Consider the following 24168-nt stretch of genomic DNA (forward strand, 5'->3'; position numbering starts at 1 on the left):
GGAAAAAACGATATACAAAATGTAAAAACGAGACACATGAAAAATAAATATCCCACTCCTTCAGTCATATTCCATTCAAGTCTTTGGCTAGTTTTTCCTAGCCACTGTGCTTCTACACCTGCATTGCTTGCTGTTTGGGGTTTCAGGCTGGGTTTCTGTACAGCACTTTGTGACATCAGCTGATGTAAGAAGGGCTTTATAAATAAATTTGATTTGATTGAAGTCACAGCCCTACACATGCTCATTTTTTCCCAAGATGGCGTAGCAGTCGGACGTGTGTTTTGTCTTGTCCCGTGTAAATAATAGTTTTCCTACCGTATATATTTGTTATATAATTTAATCTCACTTTCCATCTACGGACTGAATATACTCTCCTGCAACCCGCCTCACCCAACATGGTATGGATCTGTTACTATCTGTTAGCTTTTGACTCAGCCTCCAGTATTTATGCTGCAGTAGTTTATTTGTCGGGGGCTAGGGTCAGTTTGTTATATCTGGAGTACTTCTCCTGTCCTATTCGGTGTCCTGTGTGAATCTAAGTGTGCGTTCTCTAATTCTCTCCTTCTCTCTTTCTCTCTCTCGGAGGACCTGCGCCCTAGGACCATGCCCCAGGACTACCTGACATGATGACTCCTTGCTGTCCCCAGTCCACCTGGCTGTGCTGCTGCTCCAGTTTCAACTGTTCTGCCTTATTATTATTCGACCATGCTGGTCATTTATGAACATTTGAACATCTTGGCCATGTTCTGTTATAATCTCCACCCGGCACAGCCAGAAGAGGACTGGCCATCCCACATATGCTCTCTCTAATTCTCTCTTTCTTTCTCTCTCTCGGAGGACCTGAGCCCTAGGACCATGCCCCAGGAATACCTGACATGATGACTCCTTGCTGTCCCCAGTCCACCTGACTGTGCTGCTGCTCCAGTTTCAACTGTTCTGCCTTATTATTATTCGACCATGCTGGTCATTTATGAACATTTGAACATCTTGACCATGTTTTGTTATAATCTCCACCCGGCACAGCCAGAAGAGGACTGGCCACCCCACATAGCCTGGTTCCTCTCTAGGTTTCTTCCTAGGTTTTGGCCTTTCTAGGGAGTTTTTCCTAGCCACCGTGCTTCTACACCTGCATTGCTTGCTGTTTGGGGTTTTAGGCTGGGTTTCTGTACAGCACTTTGAGATATCAGCTGATGTACGAAAGGCTATATAAATCAATTTGATTTGATTTGATTTTGAGCTAGGCCCATTAGTCAGTTACCACTGCTAGCGGTCTTCACCGTTAACTCGGACACCAGCCAGCCTCAGTTTGGTCAATACCTGCCAGTCTGCACAGCCTGCGATATCAACCCAGAGCATATCGGACTGCTTTTTTCTCTACCACATCTCCGGATTCCTAGCGTAAGCTCTGGGCCATTACACCGGATCATCGCAGCTAGCTAGCTGCAATCCGAGTGGCTACTCCTGTCTCTGTCCCGAAGCAAACAGCAGTTAGCCTTGAGCTAGCCTCGAGCTAGGCCCATTTTCCGGCTAGCCAAAGAGGTCTACCAGCTAATTCCTAGGCTACAATACCTCTTATGCCAATTGGCCTGTACCCTTTATTGGCGACACGGAGCCCCGCCGATCCATCACGACTGGTCTGCCGACGTAATCATCCGAGGTGGTTTCAACAGGCTTTTCCATTGTGACGTCGCCGAAGACCCATCTGCTGGCCACGGCCCGCTAGCTCCAGCTCGCGTAGCGTAGTAGCACCTACCGAACGGCTCCCTGACTCACCTATTGCTGCTCATTGGACCCTATGATCACTCGGCTACACATGCCACTTCCTAATGTCAATATGCCTTGTCTACTGCTGTTTAGGTTAGTTATTATTGTTTTATTTCACTGTAGAGCCCCCAGCCCCGCCCTAAATGCCTTCGATAGCTATTTTGTCACACCCTCTACACATGCGGAGAACTCACCTGGCTGAACTGGTGCCTCCAGAGACGCGACAGCTCTCGTCACCCAATGCCTAGGTTTTCTTCCACTATACTCACATCCTACCATACCCTTGTCTGTACATTATGCTCTGAGTCTATTCTACCACGCCTAGAAATCTTCTCCTTTTATTCTTTGTCCCCAACGCACTACAGTAGACGACCAGTTATTATAGCCTTTAGCCGTCCTACTACTCCTCTGTTCCTCTGGTAATGTAGAGGTTAACCCAGGCCCTGTAGCCCCCAGCACCACACCCACTCTCATTTGTTGACTTCTGTAACTGTAAAAGCCTTGGTTTCACACATGTTAACATCAGAAGCCTCCTCCCTAAGTTTGTTTTATTCACTGCTTTAGCACACTCCGCCAACCCTGATGTCCTAGCCGTGTCTGAATCCTGGCTTAAGAAGGCCACCAAAAATTATGAAGTTTCCATCCCCAACTGTGGCAAAGTAATTACAATATAGCAATTAAAACACTGGAATGGTAGATTTGACAGTAGATGAGTGTGCAAAGTAGAAGTACTGGGGTGCAAAGGAGCTAAATAAATAAATACAGTAGGGGAAGGTAGTTGTTTGGGCTATTTATAGATGGGCTATGTATAGGTGCAGTGATCTCTGAGCTGCTCTGACAGCTGGTGCTTAAAGCTAGTGAGGGAGATTTTGAGTTTCCAGATTTTTGTAGTTCGTTCCAGTCATTGGCAGCAGAGAACTGGAAGAAGAGGCGGCCAAAGGAGGAATTGGCTTTGGGGATGACAAGTGAGATATACCTGCTGGAACGCGTGGATGCAGCTATGGTGACCAGCGAGGAGAGATAAGGCGGGACTTTACCTAGCAGGTTCTTGTAGATGACCTGGAGCCAGTGGGTTTGGCGACAAGTATGAAGCGAGGGCCAGCCAACGAGAGCGTACAGGTCGCAGTGGTGGGTAGTATATGGGGCTTTGGTGACAAAATAGATGGCACTGTGATAGACTGCATCCAATTTGTTGAGTAGGGTGTTGGAGGCTATTTTGTAAATGACATCGCCAAAGTCGAGGATTGGTAAGATGGTCAGTTTTACGAGGGTATGTTCGGCAGCATGAGTGAAGGATGCTTTGTTGCGAAATAGGAAGACAATTCTAGATTTAACTTTGGATTGGAGATGTTTTATGTGAGTCTGGAAGGAGAGTTTACAGTCTAACCAGACACCTAGGTATTTGTAGTTGTCCACATATTCTAAGTCAGAACCGTCCAGAGTAGTGATGCTGGACGAGCGGGCAGGTGTGGGCAGCGATCGGTTGAAGAGAATGCATTTAGTTTTACTTGTATTTAAGAGCAGTTGGAGGCCATGGAAGGAGAGTTGTATGGCATTGAAGCTCATCTGGAGAGTTGTTAACACAGTGTCCAAAGAAGGGCCAGAAGTATACAGAGTGGTGTTGGCTGCATAAAGGTGGATCAGAGACTCACCAGCAGCAAGAGCGACCTCATTGATACAGTGCCTTGCGAAAGTATTCGGCCCCCTTGAACTTTGCGACCTTTTGCCACATTTCAGGCTTCAAACATAAAGATATAAAACTGTATTTTTTGTGAAGAATCAACAACAAGTGGGACACAATCATGAAGTGGAACGACATTTATTGGATATTTCAAACTTTTTTAACAAATCAAAAACTGAAAAATTGGGCGTGCAAAATGATTCAGCCCCTTTACTTTCAGTGCAGCAAACTCTCTCCAGAAGTTCAGTGAGGATCTCTGAATGATCCAATGTTGACCTAAATGACTAATGATGATAAATACAATCCACCTGTGTGTAATCAAGTCTCCGTATAAATGCACCTGCACTGTGATAGTCTCAGAGGTCCGTTAAAAGCGCAGAGAGCATCATGAAGAACAAGGAACACACCAGGCAGGTCCGAGATACTGTTGTGAAGAAGTTTAAAGCCGGATTTGGATACAAAAAGATTTCCCAAGCTTTAAACATCCCAAGGAGCACTATGCAAGCGATAATATTGAAATGGAAGGAGTATCAGACCACTGCAAATCTACCAAGACCTGGCCGTCCCTCTAAACTTTCAGCTCAAACAAGGAGAAGACTGATCAGAGATGCAGCCAAGAGGCCCATGATCACTCTGGATGAACTGCAGAGATCTACAGCTGAGGTGGGAGACTCTGTCCATAGGACAACACTCAGTCGTATATTGCACAAATCTGGCCTTTATGGAAGAGTGGCAAGAAGAAAGCCATTTCTTAAAGATATCCATAAAAAGTATCGTTTAAAGTTTGCCACAAGCCACCTGGGAGACACACCAAACATGTGGAAGAAGGTGCTCTGGTCAGATGAAACCAAAATTGAACTTTTTGGCAACAATGCAAAACGTTATGTTTGGCGTAAAAGCAACACAGCTGAACACACCATCCCCACTGTCAAACATGGTGGTGGCAGCATCATGGTTTGGGCCTGCTTTTCTTCAGCAGGGACAGGGAAGATGGTTCAAATTGATGGGAAGATGGATGGAGCCAAATACAGGACCATTCTGGAAGAAAACCTGATGGAGTCTGCAAAAGACCTGAGACTGGGACGGAGATTTGTCTTCCAACAAGACAATGATCCAAAACATAAAGCAAAATCTACAATGGAATGGTTCAAAAATAAACATATCCAGGTGTTAGAATGGCCAAGTCAAAGTCCAGACCTGAATCCAATCGAGAATCTGTGGAAAGAACTGAAAACTGCTGTTCACAAATGCTCTCCATCCAACCTCACTGAGCTCGAGCTGTTTTGCAAGGAGGAATGGGAAAAAATGTCAGTCTCTCGATGTGCAAAACTGATAGAGACATACCCCAAGCGACTTACAGCTGTAATCGCAGCAAAAGGTGGCGCTACAAAGTATTAACTTAAGGGGGCTGAATCATTTTGCAAGCCCAATTTTTCAGTTTTTGATATGTTAAAAAAGTTTGAAATATCCAATAAATGTCGTTCCACTTCATGATTGTGTCCCACTTGTTGTTGATTCTTCACAAAAAAAATACAGTTTTATATCTTTATGTTTGAAACCTGAAATGTGGCAAAAGGTCGCAAAGTTCAAGGGGGCCGAATACTTTCGCAAGGCACTGTATATACAGAGAAGAGAGTAGGCCCAAGAATTGAACCCTGTGGCACCCCCATAGAGAGTGCCAGAGGCCTGGACAACAGGTCCTCCGATTTGACACACTGAACTCTGTCGGAGATTTAGTTGGTGAACCAGGCGAGGCAATCATTTGAGAAACCAAGGTTGTTGAGTCTGCCGATGAGGATGTGGTGATTGACAGTCGAAAGTCTTGGCCAGGTCAATGAATACGGCTGAATAGTATTGTTTATTTTCGATGGCGGTTAAGATATCGTTTAGAACCTTGAGCGTGGCTGACGTACACCCATGACCAGATTGCATAGCGGAGAAGGTACGGTGGGATTCGAAATGGTTGGTGATCTGTTTGTTAACTTGGCTTTCGAAGACCTTAGAAAGGCAGGGATATATATAGGCCTGCAGCAGTTTGGGTCAAGCGTGTGTCCCCCTTTGAAGAGGGGGGTGACCGCAGCTGCTTTCCAATCTTTGGGAATCTCAGACGACACGAAAGAGGTTGAACAGGTTAGTAATAGGGGTTGCAACATTTTCGGCAGATCATTTTAGAAAGAGCTGGTCCAGACTGTCTAGCCCGGCTGATTTGTGGGGGTCCAGATTTTGCAACTCTTTCAGAACATCAGCAGACTGGATTTGGGAGAAGGAGAAATGGGGAAGGCTTGGGCGAGTTGCTGTTGACTGGGGTAGGGGTGGCCAGTTGGAAAGCATGGCCAGCCGGTATAATTTTTTACATTGAAATTCTCAATTATAGTGGACTTATCGGTGGTGACAGTTTCCTATCCTCAGTGCAGTGGGCAGCTGGGAGTCGGTGCTCTTATTCTCCATGGACTTTACAATGTCCCAGAACTTTTTTGAGTTTGTGTCGCAGGAAGCAAATTTCTGCTTGAAAAAGCTAGCCTTGGCTTTTCTAACTGCCTGTGTATATTGGTTTCTAACTTCCCTAAATAGTTGCATTTCACGGGGGCTGTTCGATGCTAATGCAGAACCCCACAGGATGTTTTTGTGTTGGTTAAGGGCAGTCAGGTGTGGAGAGAACCAAGGTCTATATCTGTTCCTGGTTCTAAATTTCTTGAATGGGGCATGCTTATTTGAGATGGTGAGGAAGGCATTTAAAAAAAATAACCAGGCATCCTGATGAGGATGAGGTTGATATCCTTCCAGGATACCCGGGCCAGGTCGATTAGAAAGGCCTGCTCGCTGAAGTGTTTCAGGGAGCATTTGATAGTGATGAGTGGAGGTCGTTTGACCGCTGACCCATTACGGATGCAGGCAATGAGGCAGTGATCAATGATATCTTGGTTGAAAACAGCAGTGGTGTATTTAGAGGGCAAGTTGGTTAGGATGATAGCGGCCGGCAGTGGTTGAAGATGGACGGTGATGGATTTTTAGCCTTTGGCAAAGTTTTTTTTAATTGTGTTGTTTAGAAGGAGTGCAAAGGCAAATTGAGTTATTGCGCACGTCACACAGTAGGCGGTCTCTAACGTAAATATGCAGATGCATCTCAGAACGGGCCAATAGTATCTCGCTAGCTCGTGCTTGGCTCTGCCCACCTCTTTGCTTGTTCTGCCCACAATGACTAATTTGTTCCCATTGGAAACGACAGGCTGTGTTCAATCTTAATTTAGTTATACAAATCTTTGATCAAACTGTACTTTACCGTATAATTATACAATGGCACCTCCTGCTGGCAGAAATAGGCAAAAGATAACATTGTACATCCTCTCTGGTATCCCATGCATGGGTTCTCTAATACTGGCTGTCTTCCTTCCTGACCCTGCGGACGGGCGTGTGAGGGGACTTGACGGCAACCTCTGACTGAAACAGGGTAGATAGCTATTACAATTCAGTTGCAGGTATACACTCTAAAAATAAAAGATTCCTGGAGTATCCTTTAGGGGTTCTTCAAATTGAAAATGTGGGGGAACCCCTATAAGTCCCTTGAAGAACCCCTTTTAATGGATCCTCATAACCTTTTGGGGTAAACAATAACACACTTTTAGTTTTCAGTGTTTATTATGGTTTTAGTGTCAAAGCAGAATATAAAAATCAAAATATGAGGTAAACTCCCAGCAGAGCCCCAAGAACAATGGGTTTATCCTCTGGCGTGTTGATATTAATGTGTTGATGTTCTCCGTATCCATAGCCAGAATGATTTTGCAGTGCATGGTGATTGAACAGGTTTCCTGTTATATTAATCAGAGGTGTAGGGAGGGTGAAGTCTGAATCCCCCCAAAAATACAGATGAACAAAACGAAGGTGAATAAAAATAAACTGTTTTGATAATTGTTTTCATACACATACCTTGTCCATAATGTAGAGGCCTATGGGATATTCGTTGAAGATGTAAGGTATGAGGATGGTAAACGTGATCTGCATAACATACCAATTGATGTACCTTTGCACGCCTCCTTGTCTGTATACCTGCACAGACACAACAGTGAAAAGTTCAGTCATCTGCACCCAAAATAGCTAGCCTGCAACATATTCTTATAGCTGACATACTCTTACCTCTGTTGATTGATATTAATTGAAATGTGTTCTTCACCTGCTGTCCTTTCAAATCCAAACCCACATGTTTCAGTGGGGCAGTTAGGTTCCTGCAAGAACCCACACCAACTACGCAGGTTTCTCGATGAACCCTACCTCCTATGGTGTACTTGGAATAACTTTTTGGGGGTCATTTTCAGTGCCAAGAACCCTAAGGTTCTTCAAAGAACATTGAGGATTTTAGAAGAACCTTTGTTGAACTTTTAGAGTATACACACACCACCTGTGTAAGGAATCATTAAAGTATTATTTTTTAGATGGTTAGTTGGTGTAGCCTATTGACTTAAAATCATCAGTAGAGAGAAGGTCAGCACTCTTTGAATTGAAAAAGGTGTATTCCATTTTACACATAGCCAAACATTAGAAAGCATACCAACAAAGCCCAAAACAACTACAAAGATTAGCCTACATCTGTGCGAAGTTTTTGTTCAGTTATGAGGCAGAGACATAGGCTACATCATCATTATTCAGAAAAGGATGGACGTGAGTGAAGGGAGGTGGCGTGAGCAGCAAAAGCTACGTAGAATAAAATGTGTGCGTAAAATAATACATGCGCAGAACGGATCCATAGTTTTGAGAAATATATTTCCAGAATTGCGGGGTGCAGGCGAAATAGGGCTATCCTCCCTAATCACAGTGTAGCTTGCTTTGGAAAACCTCCCCGATCTTTGTGGTTGAATCTGTGTTTGAAATTCAGGGTTTCATGGCGTTTATGAACGCAGTTGCGGACAGAACAGTGGAAAAACGATTAATCATGCAACACGATAGAAATCACCTATACATTGACTTTTTAATATCTATAACGTCTGTCGCATATCACAAGAGTGTGTTTTACTGTGCTTGTGTTCTGCGCTCTGTGAAACATGTTGCAATTAGACCATCGACCACAGGGTGGGATACAACCCCCAGATATGGAGGAGAGACAGTATCTCATTACTTCATCCACAACAATACTGAGTATGAGCACATATACTATACTTGCTTTCGGCAATGTTAACATATGTTTCCCATGCCAATAAAACCCCTTGAATTGAATAGAAGAGGGTATAGTTAATCACCAGTATTTTTGGTAGTAGGCCAGGAGTTCCCAAACGTTTTCACTCAGGCCACTATTCCAGCATTGGCGAACATCCCGCGCCCCGCCCTTCTGCGCGCGCGCCAGGTCTACTTCTATGGGCAGAAGTCTGTTTGTAACTGTTCACACACCTCGTTGGTGGAGATAACATTTAGCATGTTTAACGCTTATTTTCTGCAAATAAATACATTTTGCCATAGGATGGATACTTTTTTTCACCATTTTAAAGCACATTTCCTGCAATTCTAGACATTTTGCCATGTCTTATGTGTTCATGTGGACTCCCGAATGGCGCAGCGGTCTAAGGCACTGCTAGATTGCTAGAGGCGTCACTATCACAACCGGCCATCCCACAGGGTGGCGCACAATTGGTCAAGTGTCGTCAGGGTTAGGGTTTGGCCTTCATTGTAAATAATAATTTGTTCTTAACTTGCCTAGTTAAATAAAGATTAAAAAAAGAAAACATCTAGCCGTGATTAGACACCCGTGTGTCCTTGTAAACTCGTGACCCCCAATATTTCATTATATTTGAGTGACTCAAGCGTTACAACAAAATCAATGGGCTAAAAAAAACTAGCTAAATAACGTTTGCTGACATGGGCTAGTTGATCTGGACATTTCTAAGAAGTTATAAATAGCTCTCTAATGTATGCAATGACTGACATGACAAGAGGAAAACTGCTGATCCCCTCGCACAGTAATAGTAAGTAGGATAAAAGTTTTCCTTAGCAGGAAGTGTTACACGTATTTATGCATAAGCCATGCACATACAGAAATCACAGTCAAAATAGCCCGGCTGGTATATGTGGATGTTTTGACCTACCTTAGCTGAATATAGGCTACTTACAATCCATTGTTTAAAAAATGTTCATACTGAATAGTAGACTATCTGAGCTTATTTTGTGAATCGTAGACTACAGTATGTAACCCAATCTTATGTTTCATTGTTGAAATACAAAGTAATTTAGGCAGATGTTTTTGTGCAATCTAATTGCAAAGAGCCATGCATCCAATTGTAAGTAGATCGGCTGGGTTTGTTGACGTTTTGCAGGTATAATAGCCTAGGATACAGGCAGAGATTGGCCGTATTTCTATTACATGTATCAGATAATAAGGTGTGAATTTAGTGCCGAGTCATGCGTACAAAACTCCATTCCTGAATTTGCAAGTCGCTTCAAGTTTTATTCTCGGTGCATTGGACAAGAAACTCGAGCCTCGTCACTGTCTCTGTGTGCTCAATGTTGCAAGCAAGCAGGGTGACCGTGCCTTACTGAAAAGGCACTCAAAGAAGCATTACCACAATAATTACATTTGGAAACAGGCGACTGCGTTTACCGGTACCTTGCTAAAATAGTATTTTATATTAGTTTGATAATGTCGGTGGGCATTCAGTCGGGATTTTCAAGTGAAGAGGTTCTGAACGTTCGCTTCCCACTCCACCGGGCGTGCAGGGATGGAGATATCGGTGCGTTGTGCTCGCTTCTTCAGTGCACCTCAAACCCGGCGGATTTAGCCGTGGAGGACTCTTTCTATGGCTGGACACCCATACATTGGGCTGCTCATTTTGGAAAGGTAATGGGATTTTTTTTATTACCAAGAAATGAAAAGGCCGAGGCACAGAGTTTCTAACCATCTTTGGCCGAGGTTTCCAGCTGCCATTTTAAGACGGACTGACTAAATTATAAATATCTAGGTAACGCTAGCTAGCCCTTGATCATTACTCTTAGTTCCATTAGATTACACAAGTCATTGGACAAAGGCGTCTTCAGGGGGAGTTTTGTTAAGGTCCCTCCCTCCCTGACACGGTTCGGTCTGAACATTATTAACATGTGTCTCTTGCGGTACGGGGTTGGAAGCATTCATATCAGCCAGAAATAACAATTTGATACACACCTTGATAACGTGTTCCCACACGGGCATATCTCCACGTTACAGCGCTTGTTTACGGAAAACAGATGGAAGCCAAGAGGTGACCGACCACCTGTACTAATTAGCTATCTAGCATGCTCCGAACACATGTGTGTAAATTTAACTCGGTAAGTGTGGTTTCTTTGATATGTGCACCGGTTACAGTGTGGCGGGCTCGATTGTTTATTGGTTGCGTTGGAAAAACCAATAACCTGTAACGCGCCAATAGGCGGTTTGTAAGCACACAGGACTCCTTCCCATGTGTAAGTGTATACATAAACATTGTAAACAAGTCAACCGAAGGACGGGGTGAGCCCCAGTCCAGCTTACCTGATTGTTTAACTAAGAGGAACATTATAAATCCATGTTTTTTATTTATTTAACTAAGTCAGTTAAAGCACAAATTCTTATTTACAATACCGGCCAAACCCGGACGACGCTAGGCCAATTGTGCGCCGCCCTATGGGACTCCCAATCACTGCCGGTTGTGATACAGCCTGGATTCGAACCAGGGTGTCTGTAGTGACGGCACTGGGACGCAGTGCCTTATACCGCTGTGCCACTTGCTGCACAAATCAGCCTCATCACTGACTGACTGGATGCTGATCGATTTGAGAGAAGTGAAAGTACAATAGCTACACTGTATAAATTGTCAATCTATTTTCAGCACACACTGAGAACAACACATTCTGCCCTCTCTATTTCCCTGTCCCTGCCTGGTTAGTGACAGTATGCTAGCTCAGCCTCAGGCATTTACTGAAATCGAGTCATCCGTTGACTCTCCTCTGTGCTACTGAGTTAGTATTCACACTGTTACTGTATCCTGTTACTGTTAGAGCAGGGTTTTACAAATAGCCTGATGCATGTTCTGCCTGACTCGATGACTGAACACAAGGCAGTTTGTGGTTGTGAGAAGCATAGTTTTCTTACTTGTGTTGATCATAAAAACCTAACTTGCACAAACACAATATACAAACAAAATGGAGCATGGCCAACTTCCAGGTTACATCCTTGTCTAATAAATGTCCTGCTACAGCACTGTTACTACTGCTGCAAAAAAGAGATGTTTGATCATGCCACTCCCACGGAGGGTCAGACTGTATTTGCATAGGGGTAAGGAAATCCCCCCCAATTGCTCCATGAATTACCTGCACCACCTATTGAGATGTGAGTAAATCAGGTGTTAAATGAGGTGAAAAGGAGACTGGATTGGCACTTTAAATCACACCTCACTCTTGCAGAAATCAACATTTGACATGTCAAATAGTTTGAATAAAAAAAATAAAACCATTAAAAACACCCTTTATAGGTTGGTTTAACACCAAGTGAGGTGGTAGGTCCCATGAGGCTGTTGGTAGAGCATGGTGCTTGAGACACTAGGGTTGTGGGTTCGATTCCCACAAGGGACCAGTACAAAAATGTTTGTACTCACTACTGTAAGTCACTCTGGATAAGATGCATTACACAAATGTAAATATAATATAGTTATTTGGATTGATGCATTATTATATTGCCCTGGTGGTGGTTAACTGGGTCTGATTTAGGCTTTGGCGGTATACCATATACCGGAGTATTTGGAAATAATTACAAATGGTTTTTCAATACCGTTAACAATTTTCTACATTTTGATATACATTTGAATGTTGAAGCTACATTTTAAGTAAATACCTGCAGCCAACTTGTGCAATATGTTCGGCGATAAAGAAGATTGCCTTCTTCATTTCACCGGTCACATCATTTTTCATTATGAAGCTTACCGGTAGTACCCGTTCACGTGGTGTTTGTTTACAAGCACACAACAATGAGAGACCGGATACTTGTGACTCATTGTGCAGCACGAGCCAGGTGATCTAGTTACAGAATGGAATTCACAACTAAATGTTTGCCAGCTAAGATTTCTTATAACTATTAAGTTAACTGTCTAAAATGTTCTAAATGCTCTGCAGTTGTGCATTTGGTGTGCTAAATTAGTAGCTAGTTAGCTATTTAGCTAAGTGGTTAGCGTCTTTGAAAATCAAGCTTCGCTTGCCAGTAACAGCAGAAAATCGCCTCGTGGATCAAGAGCCTTGCATGTACTTGTTAGCATTGCTAACCTTCGTATTAAAAAGGCTCAGTGGTGTTTGAAAATAGCGTCCCTTGTGTTCAGTGGTGGTATTACCAAATATCCATGTATGGCTGAAGGTCGGTATGACAATCTGGATACCACCCCAGCCTAGTGTGATTTGTACCGGTTGTAAAATAACCACAGGGAGGTATTTGATTGCAGGAAATACTGATACTGTAGGCCTTTTCTTTTGTATTTCTTCACTATACTGTTTTGCTTGATGCCTGTGGATTTCCTCACAGCAGGACAGACACAGCAGGGGGCTTTGACACACTGCATTGGAAGTTTACATACACTTATGTTGGAGTCATTAAAACTAGTTTTTCAACCACTCCACAAATTTCCTGTTAACAAACTATAGTTTTGGCAAGTCGGTTAGGACATCTACTTTGTGCATGACACAAGTAATTTTTCCAACAATTGTTTACCAACCAATTTATTTCACTTCTAATTCACTGTATCACAATTCCAGTGGGTCAGAAGTTTACATACACTAAGTTGACTGTGCCTTTAAACAGCCTGGAAAATTCAAGAAAATGATGTCATGGCTTTAGAAACTTCTGATAGGCTCATTGACATCATTTGACTCAATTGGAGGTGTACCTGTGGATGTATTTCAAGGCCTACCTTCAAACTCAGTGCCTCTTTGCTTGACATCATGGGAAAATAAAAAAATCAGCCAAGACATCCAGAATTTTTTTTTCAGACCTTTACAAGTCTGGTTTATCCTTGGGAGCAATTTCTGAACTCATGAAGGTACCACGTTCATCTGTACAAACAATAGTACGCAAGTATAAACACCATGGGACCACGCAGCCGCCGTATCGCTCAGGAAGGAGACGCGTGCTGTCTCCTGGAGAATAATGTACTTTGGTGAGAAAAGTGCAAATCAATCTCAGAACAACAGCAAAGGACCTTGTGAAGATGCTGGAGGAAACGGGTACAAATGTATCTATATCCACAGTAAAACGAGTCCTATATTGACAACCTGAAAGGCCGCTCAGCAAGAAAGAAGCCACTGCTCCAAAACCGCCATAAAAAAGCCAGACTATGGTTTGCAACTGCACATGGGGATGTAGATCGTGCTTTTTGGAGAAATGTCCTCTGGTATGATGAAACAAAATTAGAACTGTTTGGCCATAATGACCATCGTTATGTTTGGAGGAAAAAGGGGGAGGCTTGCAAGCCAAAGAACACCATCCAAAGTGTGAAGCACGGGTTGGCAGCATCATGTTATGGGGTGCTTTGCTGCAGGAGGGACTGATGCACTTCACAAAATAGATGGCATCATGAAGAGGGAAAATTATCTGAATATATTGAAGCACTATCTCAAGACATCCGTCAGGAAGTTAAAGCTTGGTCACAAATGGGTTTTCCAAATGGACAATGACCCTAAGCATACTTCCAAAGTTGTGGCAAAATGGCTTAAGGACAACAAAGTCAGGGTATTGGAGTGGCCATCACAAAGCCCTGACCTCAATCCTATAGAATATTTGTGGGCAGAAGTGAAAAAGCTTGTGCGAGCAAGGAGGCCTACAAACCTGACTCAGTTACACCAGCTCTGTCAGGAGGAACAGGCCAAAATTCACCCACCTTATTGTGGGAAGCTTGTGGAAGGCTACCTAAACCATTTGACCCAAGTTAAACAATTTAAAGGCAATGCTACCAAATACTAATTGAGTGTATGTAAACTTCTGACCCACTGGGAATGTGATGAAAGAAATACAAGCTGAATTAAATAATTCTCTCTACTATTATTCTGACATTTTACATTCTTAAAATAAAGTGGTGATCCTAACTGACCTAAGACCGGGAATTTGTACTAGTATTAAATGTCAGGAATTGTGAAAAACTGAGTTTAAATGTATTTGGCTAAGGTGTATGTAAACTTCCGACTTCAACTGTGTGTGTGTGTGTGTGTGTGTGTACAACTATATATTTCTGTCTCTTCTCAGTTGGAGTGTGTGATGCGTCTGGTGCAGGTGGGCTGTGGGGTCAACGCGGTGACCACAAGGTTTGCTCAGACACCCACTCACATCGCTGCGTTTGGGGGCCACCCAGAATGCCTGCTGTGGCTTCTGCAAGCTGGCGCCGACATCAACAGACAGGTACATTGCACATGGATGCATACACTTACCAAAACACACACACACAGTAGGAAAAGGGGAACAGACTTAGTAAAAATGACAGCAGCCAGTGTTTGTGAGAGGGGCTGTGCTCAGACTGATCCAATCAAAGGGATCATCCTGTCTTTGGGCCACCTGACCCTTGACCCATCTGAATTGGTACCAGTTACACATTTAGATTGAACGTACATTACCAGTCAAAAGTTTGGACACACCTACTCATTCAAGGGTTTTTCTTTATTTTTTACTATTTTCTACATTGTAGAATAATAGTGAAGACATCAAAACTATGAAATAACACATGGAATCATGTAGTAAGCATAAAAATGTTAAACACATCCAAATATATTTGACATTCTTCAAAGTAGCCACACTTTGCCTTGATGACAGCTTTGCACACTCTTGGCATTCTCTCAACCAGCTTCACCTGGAATGCTTTCCCAACAGTCTTAAATGAGTACCCACATATGTTTTTCCTTCACTCTGCGGTCCCCAGCCCCAATGCTCATCCCAAACCATCTCAATTGGGTTGAGGTTGGGTGATTGTGGATGCCAGGTCATCTGATGCAGCACTCCATCACTCTCCTTCTTGGTCAAATAGCCCTTACACAGCCTAGAGGTGTGTTGCGTCATTGTCCTGTTGGGGAAAAAATGATAGTCCACTAAGTGCAAACCAGATGGGATGGCTTATCGCTGCAGAATGCTGTGATAGCCATGCTGGTTAAGTGTGCCTTGAATTCTAAATAAATCACAGACAGTGTCACCAGCAAAGCATCTCCTCCATGCTTCACGGTGGGAACCACACATGCAGAGATCATCCGTTCACCTACTCTGCATCTCACAAAGACACGGCGGTTGGAATCCAAAAATCAAAAATTTGGACACATCAGACTAAAGGACAGATTTCCACCGGTCGAATGTCCATTGCTCGGGTTTCTTTGGCCCAAGCAAGTCTCTTCTTATTATTGGTGTCCTTCAGTAGTGGTTTCTTTGCAGCAATTCAACCAGGAAGGCCTAACTCACATCTCAAGAGGAGACTGTCTGTTACTTGAACTCTGAGGCATTTGTTTGGGCTGCAATTTCTGAACTAAGGAACTTATCCTCTGCAGCAGAGGTAACTGGGTATTTTCTGTGGTGGTCCTTATGAGAGCCAGTTGCATCATAGCACTTGATTGTTTTTTGCGACTGCACTTGAAGACATTTTTGAAATTCTAGAAATGTTCCGGATTGACTGACCTTCATGTCTTAAAGTAATGATGGACTGTCGTTTCTCTTTGCTTATGTCAGCTGTTCTTGCCATAATATGGACTTGGTCTTTAATCAAATCTTCTGTATACCACCCATGTCACAACAAAACTGTTTGGCTCAAACGCATTAAGAAGGAAAGAAATTCTACATGTCATGTTTAACAAGGTTACACCTGTTAGTTGAAGTGCATTCCAGGTGACTACCCCATGAAGCTGGGTGAGAGAATGCCAAGGGTGTGCAAAGCTGTCATCAAGACAAAGGGTTTGCCTCTATCTCAAATATACATTTTTTTTGGTTGCTACGTGATTCCGTATGTATTATTTCATAGTTTTGATGTCTTCACTATTATTCTACAATGTAGAAATAAGTAAAAGTAAAGAAAAACCCTTGAAGGAGTTGGTGTCAATTTTTGACTGGTACTGTATATTTTAAAAGGAAAGATATCCATTCTGTTTTGTGGCCATGGTTATTACATCTATAAAACCTCCTCAACCCAGTGTTTGTTACGAGCCCCAGCTAGCCTGCTTTTATCTCCGTGCTGTTCTATTAATGACTGACAGAAAACCACTAGTCGGTGTGTGTGAGTGCACATGTACGCTTATCTACATATGAATAGACTATTGTTTTTATTTAGACTTGATGTCATTGGTGTTTGTTCTTCTGACATGTTATTTTGTTTACGCTCCTGTCTTGTGTGCACACATTTTCACTGACCATCTGACGCTTCACTGCACCACTCAGAGACATCTGAATAGTAGGTCATGATGGCATAACTCCTACCTCTACTCTTGGCTTGCTGCAGAATGTTACTGTTGTTTCTAATAGAGCTTTAATACAGCTTACATTAAAAAATTCAACACCCATTTCAAAAATAGCCATACAGTTTCCCCTTCATTAAACCCATCACCCTCTTTTAACCCCTCCCTTGTATGGAATGAGGTGCAGGGTGGGTCACCACTACAGCATGTCAAATGGCCTACATTCTCTGGATGTGAAGAACAGCGGTTATGTATGGAGGAGGGATATGTTGGAAAAACACTCAATCTCTCTCTCTCTACCACTCTTTCAGCTCCTCCCTCACTTTCTCTCTCATGGAGGAGGGATCTATTTATAAAAAAAATGCTCGCTCTTGCCACAGCCTTCTACATCTCTCTCCCTCTCTCTCTACTGCCTTCTCTCTTTCTCTCATGCGTGATACTCTACAGCCGTGTGGCCCGCCGTGCAGCTGGGGTGAAGAGTTCACTCTGCCTCTGGAGAACTTTACCCTGGTGTCTGGCAGACCTCACCAGACACTGCTCTAAGGGAAATGAGAGGGGAGGCTAACCTGCTGCATATTATTGCAGCACAAGAAACCAATGTGAGCAACTGCTTCAGTTTGTGTAAATACAGTGTGTAACGTATTTCTTTCCTTCTCTTTCTCTATAACCTCCCTCTCTTTCTCAGGACTATGTGGGTGAGACACCCATCCATAAGGCTGCCCGTGCAGGCAGTTTGGACTGTGTCAACGCTCTCCTGATTCAGGGGGCGAAAGCTGAGTAAGTCGTGCTACTGCACCCCCTGTGTGCTCTGTCTTCCCCTCACTGTAACACCCAAAATCTCCTATACCTACACATTTACAGGAGGACTCCATCAAAACCCGAACAAGCTGTGCTTTTTTTTTAGGACAGTTGACACTGTGCTCCATGTTCAAACTGTGAAAATTGGTGTGGATTTTTCGGGAATGGTTCTTAGGTTCTCTGGATAGATAATGAAGTAGAATAACTGCACAGGGACTACCAGTGGAATAACATGTTCTTACCCTGTAACAAGTTATTTATGTGCAGATATGCTGTGTTTAGAACTTCTTTTTTTTGTTTCAAAACTAGATTAATAAAGGTAAGAAATATAGCTGCCTGTACTTAGACTTTGTTACAAGGTAATTACAGGAGTTATACCCTTAGTTAGTAGTTACCCTGAAATTACGCCTATGAAAAGTAATGTGTTGCTGAGATTTCCTCCTCCGTGTGAGTCCTGTTACTGTAGCAACCAGACAAGGAAAGCAGAACAACATGTCTTTGGAAGGATGCATGTTTCCAGATAAATGGAGAACAATAATACAATTCCTGATAAATTCATGCTGAATCCCAACATGTTGCTCCGCAATCCGCTGCTGTTCCTCAATTTGGACCATCTGACGTCAAAACACTCCCTACTCCAAGGGATTCTAACTCTATTCCTGGAGAGGTACGGGAGGGTGCAGGCTTTTGTTCCAGACCTGTACACACCTGACTCAATTAATCATGGTCTTCTGTTTGGACAATGATTACCTGAACTGAATGTGTGTGTTCAGGGCTGGAACAAAAGCCTACATACCCAGTAGCTCTTCCGGGCCAGGGATGAATACCTTAGTCTATAAACTGGTGTGTGAGAATCTCTCCCTCCTGCACTAGTCACAGTCTGATCATGGAGCGGTGTCTTTTCAGAGAAAAATATTTGTGATACCTCTATTGTTTTTGGTGGAGATTTCCTGCAAATGTGACCCAGGTTGATAAGCTTTACCATCTGCAAATTATTTTGATATGTTTAAACTGTAGATTATTATTTGTAGAATTAATATAGCATTACTGTCTCTTTGTTCACGTTTGCTTTGGTAAGTGTTTTTCTATAGCTGTAGCGCCTGACCAAATGCACATTTCCTCATTACGAACCTGAAGAGGAGAAACGGACAATTCCTGGTAGATTTGAACAAAATGGAGGTAAAATGTGTTTTTTAAATCTTTTTTACTTGCTCGGAGATGACACTGAAAACACATCAAATTATGTCCCAAAACCCCTTAATGAGTTTCTGTCCTCGTTGAACCAAACAATGTGAAAGGATTGGATCGGTTAAACTTTTAGGCAATGTGGCAGAAACGCCACATAACAAACTGGTTTCACCTATCCAGTCCTTTTCTGACCATTTGTCATAAATAAAAAAACATCTAGTTGAGAATTTGTTTATCATATCAGGATGTAGCCAGCCTGGTCTCCCATCACTTTAAAGGGCTGGTGCAGTGCATGCAGGTAAATGGTGAGCGAGAAATATGGAGAGGGACACACTGACAAAAAAGTATGAACACTGTAGTGTTAATTACCCCCATTTGTTCTTGTCAGCAGATTGGTTGAAACATTAAATGCATAATCCAAGAGAAATTTGCAACCTTTCTTAATAGAAATAGCGAATACAATTATATGCTGTGCAGCAGCTCCTATGATCCGAACAAAGTTGCCGTTTGAAAAAGGCTTGTTTGGTGATAACAGACCACACACAGATAAACTACTCCAGCCATTCAGCGCAGGTGCCCAAAGTTCCAGAAAGCTGATAAGTTGTTTACCTGACGTGAACTACACACCTCACCCTAGACAAGTCCTGTGTTTTTAGTTTAGCCATATGTTAGGTTAGCATAACTCCAGAAAGAACCATGAAATAATTATCGTTAACACAATCCGTTCTTAATCTCTCACCCCCTCAGTATGTTTTCCAGAGAGACTAATAAATGGACAAATACAGAAACATACAACCTGCCAGTCCTGTTTTGTGTTTTGATTGAGTGCATTTGATATACCTGAGAGGAATTGGACTATGACTCAATACTTGCATAATCCCTCACAACTAGCAGGGCTTGAAAGGTCTGTGTTTGACATGATTAAAATAGATCCAGATGAAGCTCTGCTCGCCATACTGTGGATGTGCTTCTAAGAACGCTCTCCGTGCCAGCTACTTTATCTCCTTGCAAGTAAATGGGTTCATATTGTGATCTGAAACAAAAGTGCCCAATAAAAAGTTTTGTAGAGGGTAGGCTATATCTGCAGTTTCCCACAAATGACAGATGTAAATTGAACAGTCTCAAAGAGGAGAGAGATTATTTTAGAAGGCATGGTATAACACTGATGGATTTTTAATATAGGCCTACATTTGCTCTGCTGTCAATTATTCTGTGGGTTAGACGCTGCCTAATATCAGTTAACCCAGAACTAATGTCTTGCGTAATTGGTCAGATGCTCAATGAAGTTCTGGGTGCATTCGGAAAGTATTCAGACCCCTTCACTTTTTCTACATTTTGTTACGTTACATTCTTTTTCTAAATAATACCCCATAATGACAAAGCAAAAAAACATTTTTTAGAAATTTGCTAATTTATTACAAATAAAAAAACAATACCTTATTTACCTAAGTTTTCAGACCTTTTGCTATGAGACTCAATTGAGCTCAGGTGCATCCGGTTTCCATTGATCGTCCTTGATGTTTCTACAACTTGATTGGAGTCCACCTCTGGTAAATTCAATTGATTGAACAGGATTTGGAAAGGCACACACCTGTCTATATAAGGTCCCACAGTTAACAGGGCATGTCAGTGCAAAAGCCTCCATCATTCTTAAATGGAAGATGTTTGGGAGCACCCAGACTCTTCCTAGAGCTGGCCGCCCAGCAAAACTGAGCAATTGGGGGAGAAGGGCCTTGGTCAGGGAGGTGACCAAGAACCTGATGGTCACTCTGCCAGAGCTCCAGATTTCCTCTGTGGAGATGGGAGAAACTTCCAGAAGGACAACCATCTCTGCATGACTTCACCAATCAGGCCTTTATGGTAGAGTGGCTAGACGGAAGCCACTCCTAATTAAAAGGAACAGCCCGCTTGGAGTTTGTACAAAAGGCACCTGAAGGACTCTGACCATGAGAAACACGATAGAACTCTTTGCCCTGAATGCCAAGTGTCACGTCTGGAGGAAATCTGGCACCATCCTGACAGTGAAGCTTGGTGGTGGTAGCATCATTCGGTGGGGATGTTTTTCAGCGTCAGGGACTGGGAGACTAGTCAGGATCGAGGGAAAGATGAACGGAGCAAAGTACAGAGCGATCTTTGATTAAAACCTGCTCCAAAGCACTCAGGAACTCAGACTGGGGCGAAGGTTCACTTTCCAACAGGACAATGACCCTAAGCACACAGCCAAAATAATGCAGGAGTGGCTTCAGAACAAGTCTCTGAATGTGCTTGAGTGGCCCAGCCAGAGCCCGGACTTGAACCCGATCAAACATCTTTGGATAGACCTGAAAATAGCTGTAGAGCGATTCTCCCCATCCAACCTGACGGAGCTTGAGAGGATCTGCAAAGGAGAATGGAATAAACTCCCCAAAGACGGGTGTGCCAAGCTTGTAGCGTCATACCCAAGAAGACTCGAGGCTGTAATCACTGCCAAAGGTGTTTGAACAAAGTACTGAGTAAAGAGTCTAAATATTTTCGTTTTTTTTTCTTAAAGTTGTTTTTGCTTTGTCATAATGGGATATTGTGTGTAGATTGATAAGGGGGAAAACAATTATTTAATCAATTTCAGAATAAGGCTTAAACGTAACAATTTGGAAGTAGTCAAGGGGTCTGAATGCACTGTACGTACTGAATGTTAGTGCATACATTTAGTCAAGGCCACCACCATGCCCTGCAAATAGTGCTTTACCAACAGTTTTAGGGTGCTCCTCATTGTATGACCAAGTGCCATCGTGTTTAGGTCGACAGAGATACTAGAACCATTAACTTCTACAAGAGCAGTATTGAAACCTTGACAAATACACATCTGTTAGCATAGGCAAGACACATTGTTGACAGCAGACCGCAGAGACTGCCTCAATTTGACAGGGATCTAATTATTTCACAGCATATTTTAAATTAGCTACTAAATGATAATCATTGTCTGTTTAAATTGATTATACCTTTTATCTGTCTCAAGGACAAATTGCTCACAAACATGCATAGTCCGATTCACTCAAGGGAATGTTTTTGCTCCCCAAAATTCTTAGCAAGTGTTGGAAGGATTCACCCTGAAGGATAGTTCAACATTTAAGGCAGAAATAGGTGTTTTAGTTACAGTACCCTCTTCGTGTCATCTGTGGGACAACCTGTAGCCTATACCTTTTTCATCTGTCCGTTAAAACCCCAACGCAGACACCTTAAACCAGAAACACCAGTGAGTTTATACGCCATGTTTATATTTGAACTTCTACCACTACCTGGGTTTACTATATAACTTTTACAAAAACCTTTCTGATCAGGAAGAAACTACTTTTATTGCCAGGGAGAAACAAAAACCAGCATGACACTAGCACTTGAGAATTTGAGTTCTACATCCCTGAGCTAGTGAAATGTAATCTTCAGGTGACTATAGGGTACTCTACTCCTTATTTCAGCTGACACAGTGAGTTATGCCATACTTCATTGAGGTGAATTGTATTTTAATTTCTGGCAGGCGCTATGACAATTTTTAGGATTCTCAATTCTCATCGTGTAGAGTTGCGACCTAACCAAACATAGTATAAATTATAGTCATACAAACCCAAATTCCAACAAGCATTGTAGAACAGATTTAGACAATATTGTTATGGTAATATTGTTAACCCAGGTAAAAAAAAATGGAAAACGCTTTGTATTGGGTTGGGTTGGTGGTCTATGGCATTTATAATCACTGGTGACAATTTCAGTGGGGGGAAAAAAATCACTTCTAGATTATTTTCATTCTATTCATTATGATGAAATGTGCATATGGTCGCTAGCCTCTGACAATTTTGAAAGCTGTTTGTTTTTCCCTAAAGGTCTTAGAAATGCTACTGTGCAGCTGTTTGAGTTACTGTTTGTCACAATGTTGTTTCCTTTGACAGCTGTAGCTCATGTTTGATTCTGATGGTCCACTATTCTAGAGTATGGAAGAAAAAGGCAAACTAGACAGGAGGCTCATGGCAACAGATTTTCATTTTTCTTTACTATACATTCTCAAATTCAAAAACATTGCCCTAGAGTGACGTGACGTATTAAGAAATTATAGGTGAAAGTAAAATTATTTAAAGCCTTTAAAAGTATTGTTGTTAGTTGTCTTCATTTTTGTTCCCTGCAATCTTCTATTGCCCTATGGTGCTTCAAAAGGCCAAAGGTTTTGACCAATAGCAAACAAGTTGTAAAATATAGGCTAATCTATATGAAACCATCTTTTATTTTTTGCTGTCGAAAAACTATTTTGAATAGAGCCATTTTCTCCTGTGCTTAGTGGTTGCTTCCCTATCTGCTCTCAGTACCCAGAGGGAGCTGATAAAACTGCAATGGAAACACATTTGACTGGGGATTTCTATGCTGCTAAAGGCAGCTGTAGTTTGAGTAAATCTAGCCTAATAGTAATTGAAGCATCAGCCAGTTGTATGCAAAGAAGGCTTAACAAAATGTGCATATTGGTTTTATAAAATATAACATTACTAAATCTCTTATTTTTTTATGTTCAGATGTTTACTTACTGGTATATACAGTGCCTTGCGAAAGTATTCGGCCCCCTTGAACTTTGCGACCTTTTGACACATTTCAGGCTTCAAACATAAAGATACAGTTTTATATTTTTTTGTGAAGAATCAACAACAAGTGGGACACAATCATGAAGTGGAACGACATTTATTGGATATTTCAAACTTTTTTAACAAATCCAAAACTGAAAAATTGGGCGTGCAAAATTATTCAGCCCCCTTAAGTTAATACTTTGTAGCGCCACCTTTTGCTGCGATTACAGCTGTAAGTCGCTTGGGGTATGTCTCTATCAGTTTTGCACATCGAGAGACTGAAATTTTTTCCCATTCCTCCTTGCAAAACAGCTCAAGCTCAGTGAGGTTGGATGGAGAGCATTTGTGAACAGCAGTTTTCAGTTCTTTCCACAGATTCTCGATTGGATTCAGGTCTGGACTTTGACTTGGCCATTCTAACACCTGGATATGTTTATTTTTGAACCATTCCATTGTAGATTTTGCTTTATGTTTTGGATCATTGTCTTGTTGGAAGACAAATCTCCGTCCCAGTCTCAGGTCTTTTGCAGACTCCATCAGGTTTTCTTCCAGAATGGTCCTGTATTTGGCTCCATCCATCTTCCCATCAATTTTAACCATCTTCCCTGTCCCTGCTGAAGAAAAGCAGGCCAAAACCATGCTGCCACCACCATGTTTGACAGTGGGGATGGTGTGTTCAGCTGTGTTGCGTTTACACCAAACATTTTTTTTGCATTGTTGCCAAAAAGTTCAATTTTGGTTTCATCTGACCAGAGCACCTTCTTCCAC

The 24168-nt window shown here is 42.3% G+C and overlaps 1 protein-coding gene across 1 annotated transcript in view; it reads left to right on the top strand.

Moving 5' to 3' along the window:
* The first annotated feature begins 9910 nt into the window (after positions 1–9910).
* LOC139380679 (ankyrin repeat domain-containing protein 10-like) overlaps positions 9911–24168 on the top strand; it is a 34282-nt gene continuing 20024 nt past the window's right edge. Inside the window, exons 1-3 of the mRNA XM_071123607.1 lie at positions 9911–10262; positions 14658–14810; positions 17520–17611. Of these exons, the coding sequence (XP_070979708.1) occupies positions 10065–10262; positions 14658–14810; positions 17520–17611 (443 nt within the window). The 5' untranslated portion in view covers positions 9911–10064. The remainder of the gene's footprint in view (positions 10263–14657; positions 14811–17519; positions 17612–24168) is intronic.

Source organism: Oncorhynchus clarkii, chromosome 22, assembly GCF_045791955.1.
Source record: "Oncorhynchus clarkii lewisi isolate Uvic-CL-2024 chromosome 22, UVic_Ocla_1.0, whole genome shotgun sequence".
Classification (NCBI taxonomy): Eukaryota; Metazoa; Chordata; class Actinopteri; order Salmoniformes; family Salmonidae; genus Oncorhynchus; species Oncorhynchus clarkii.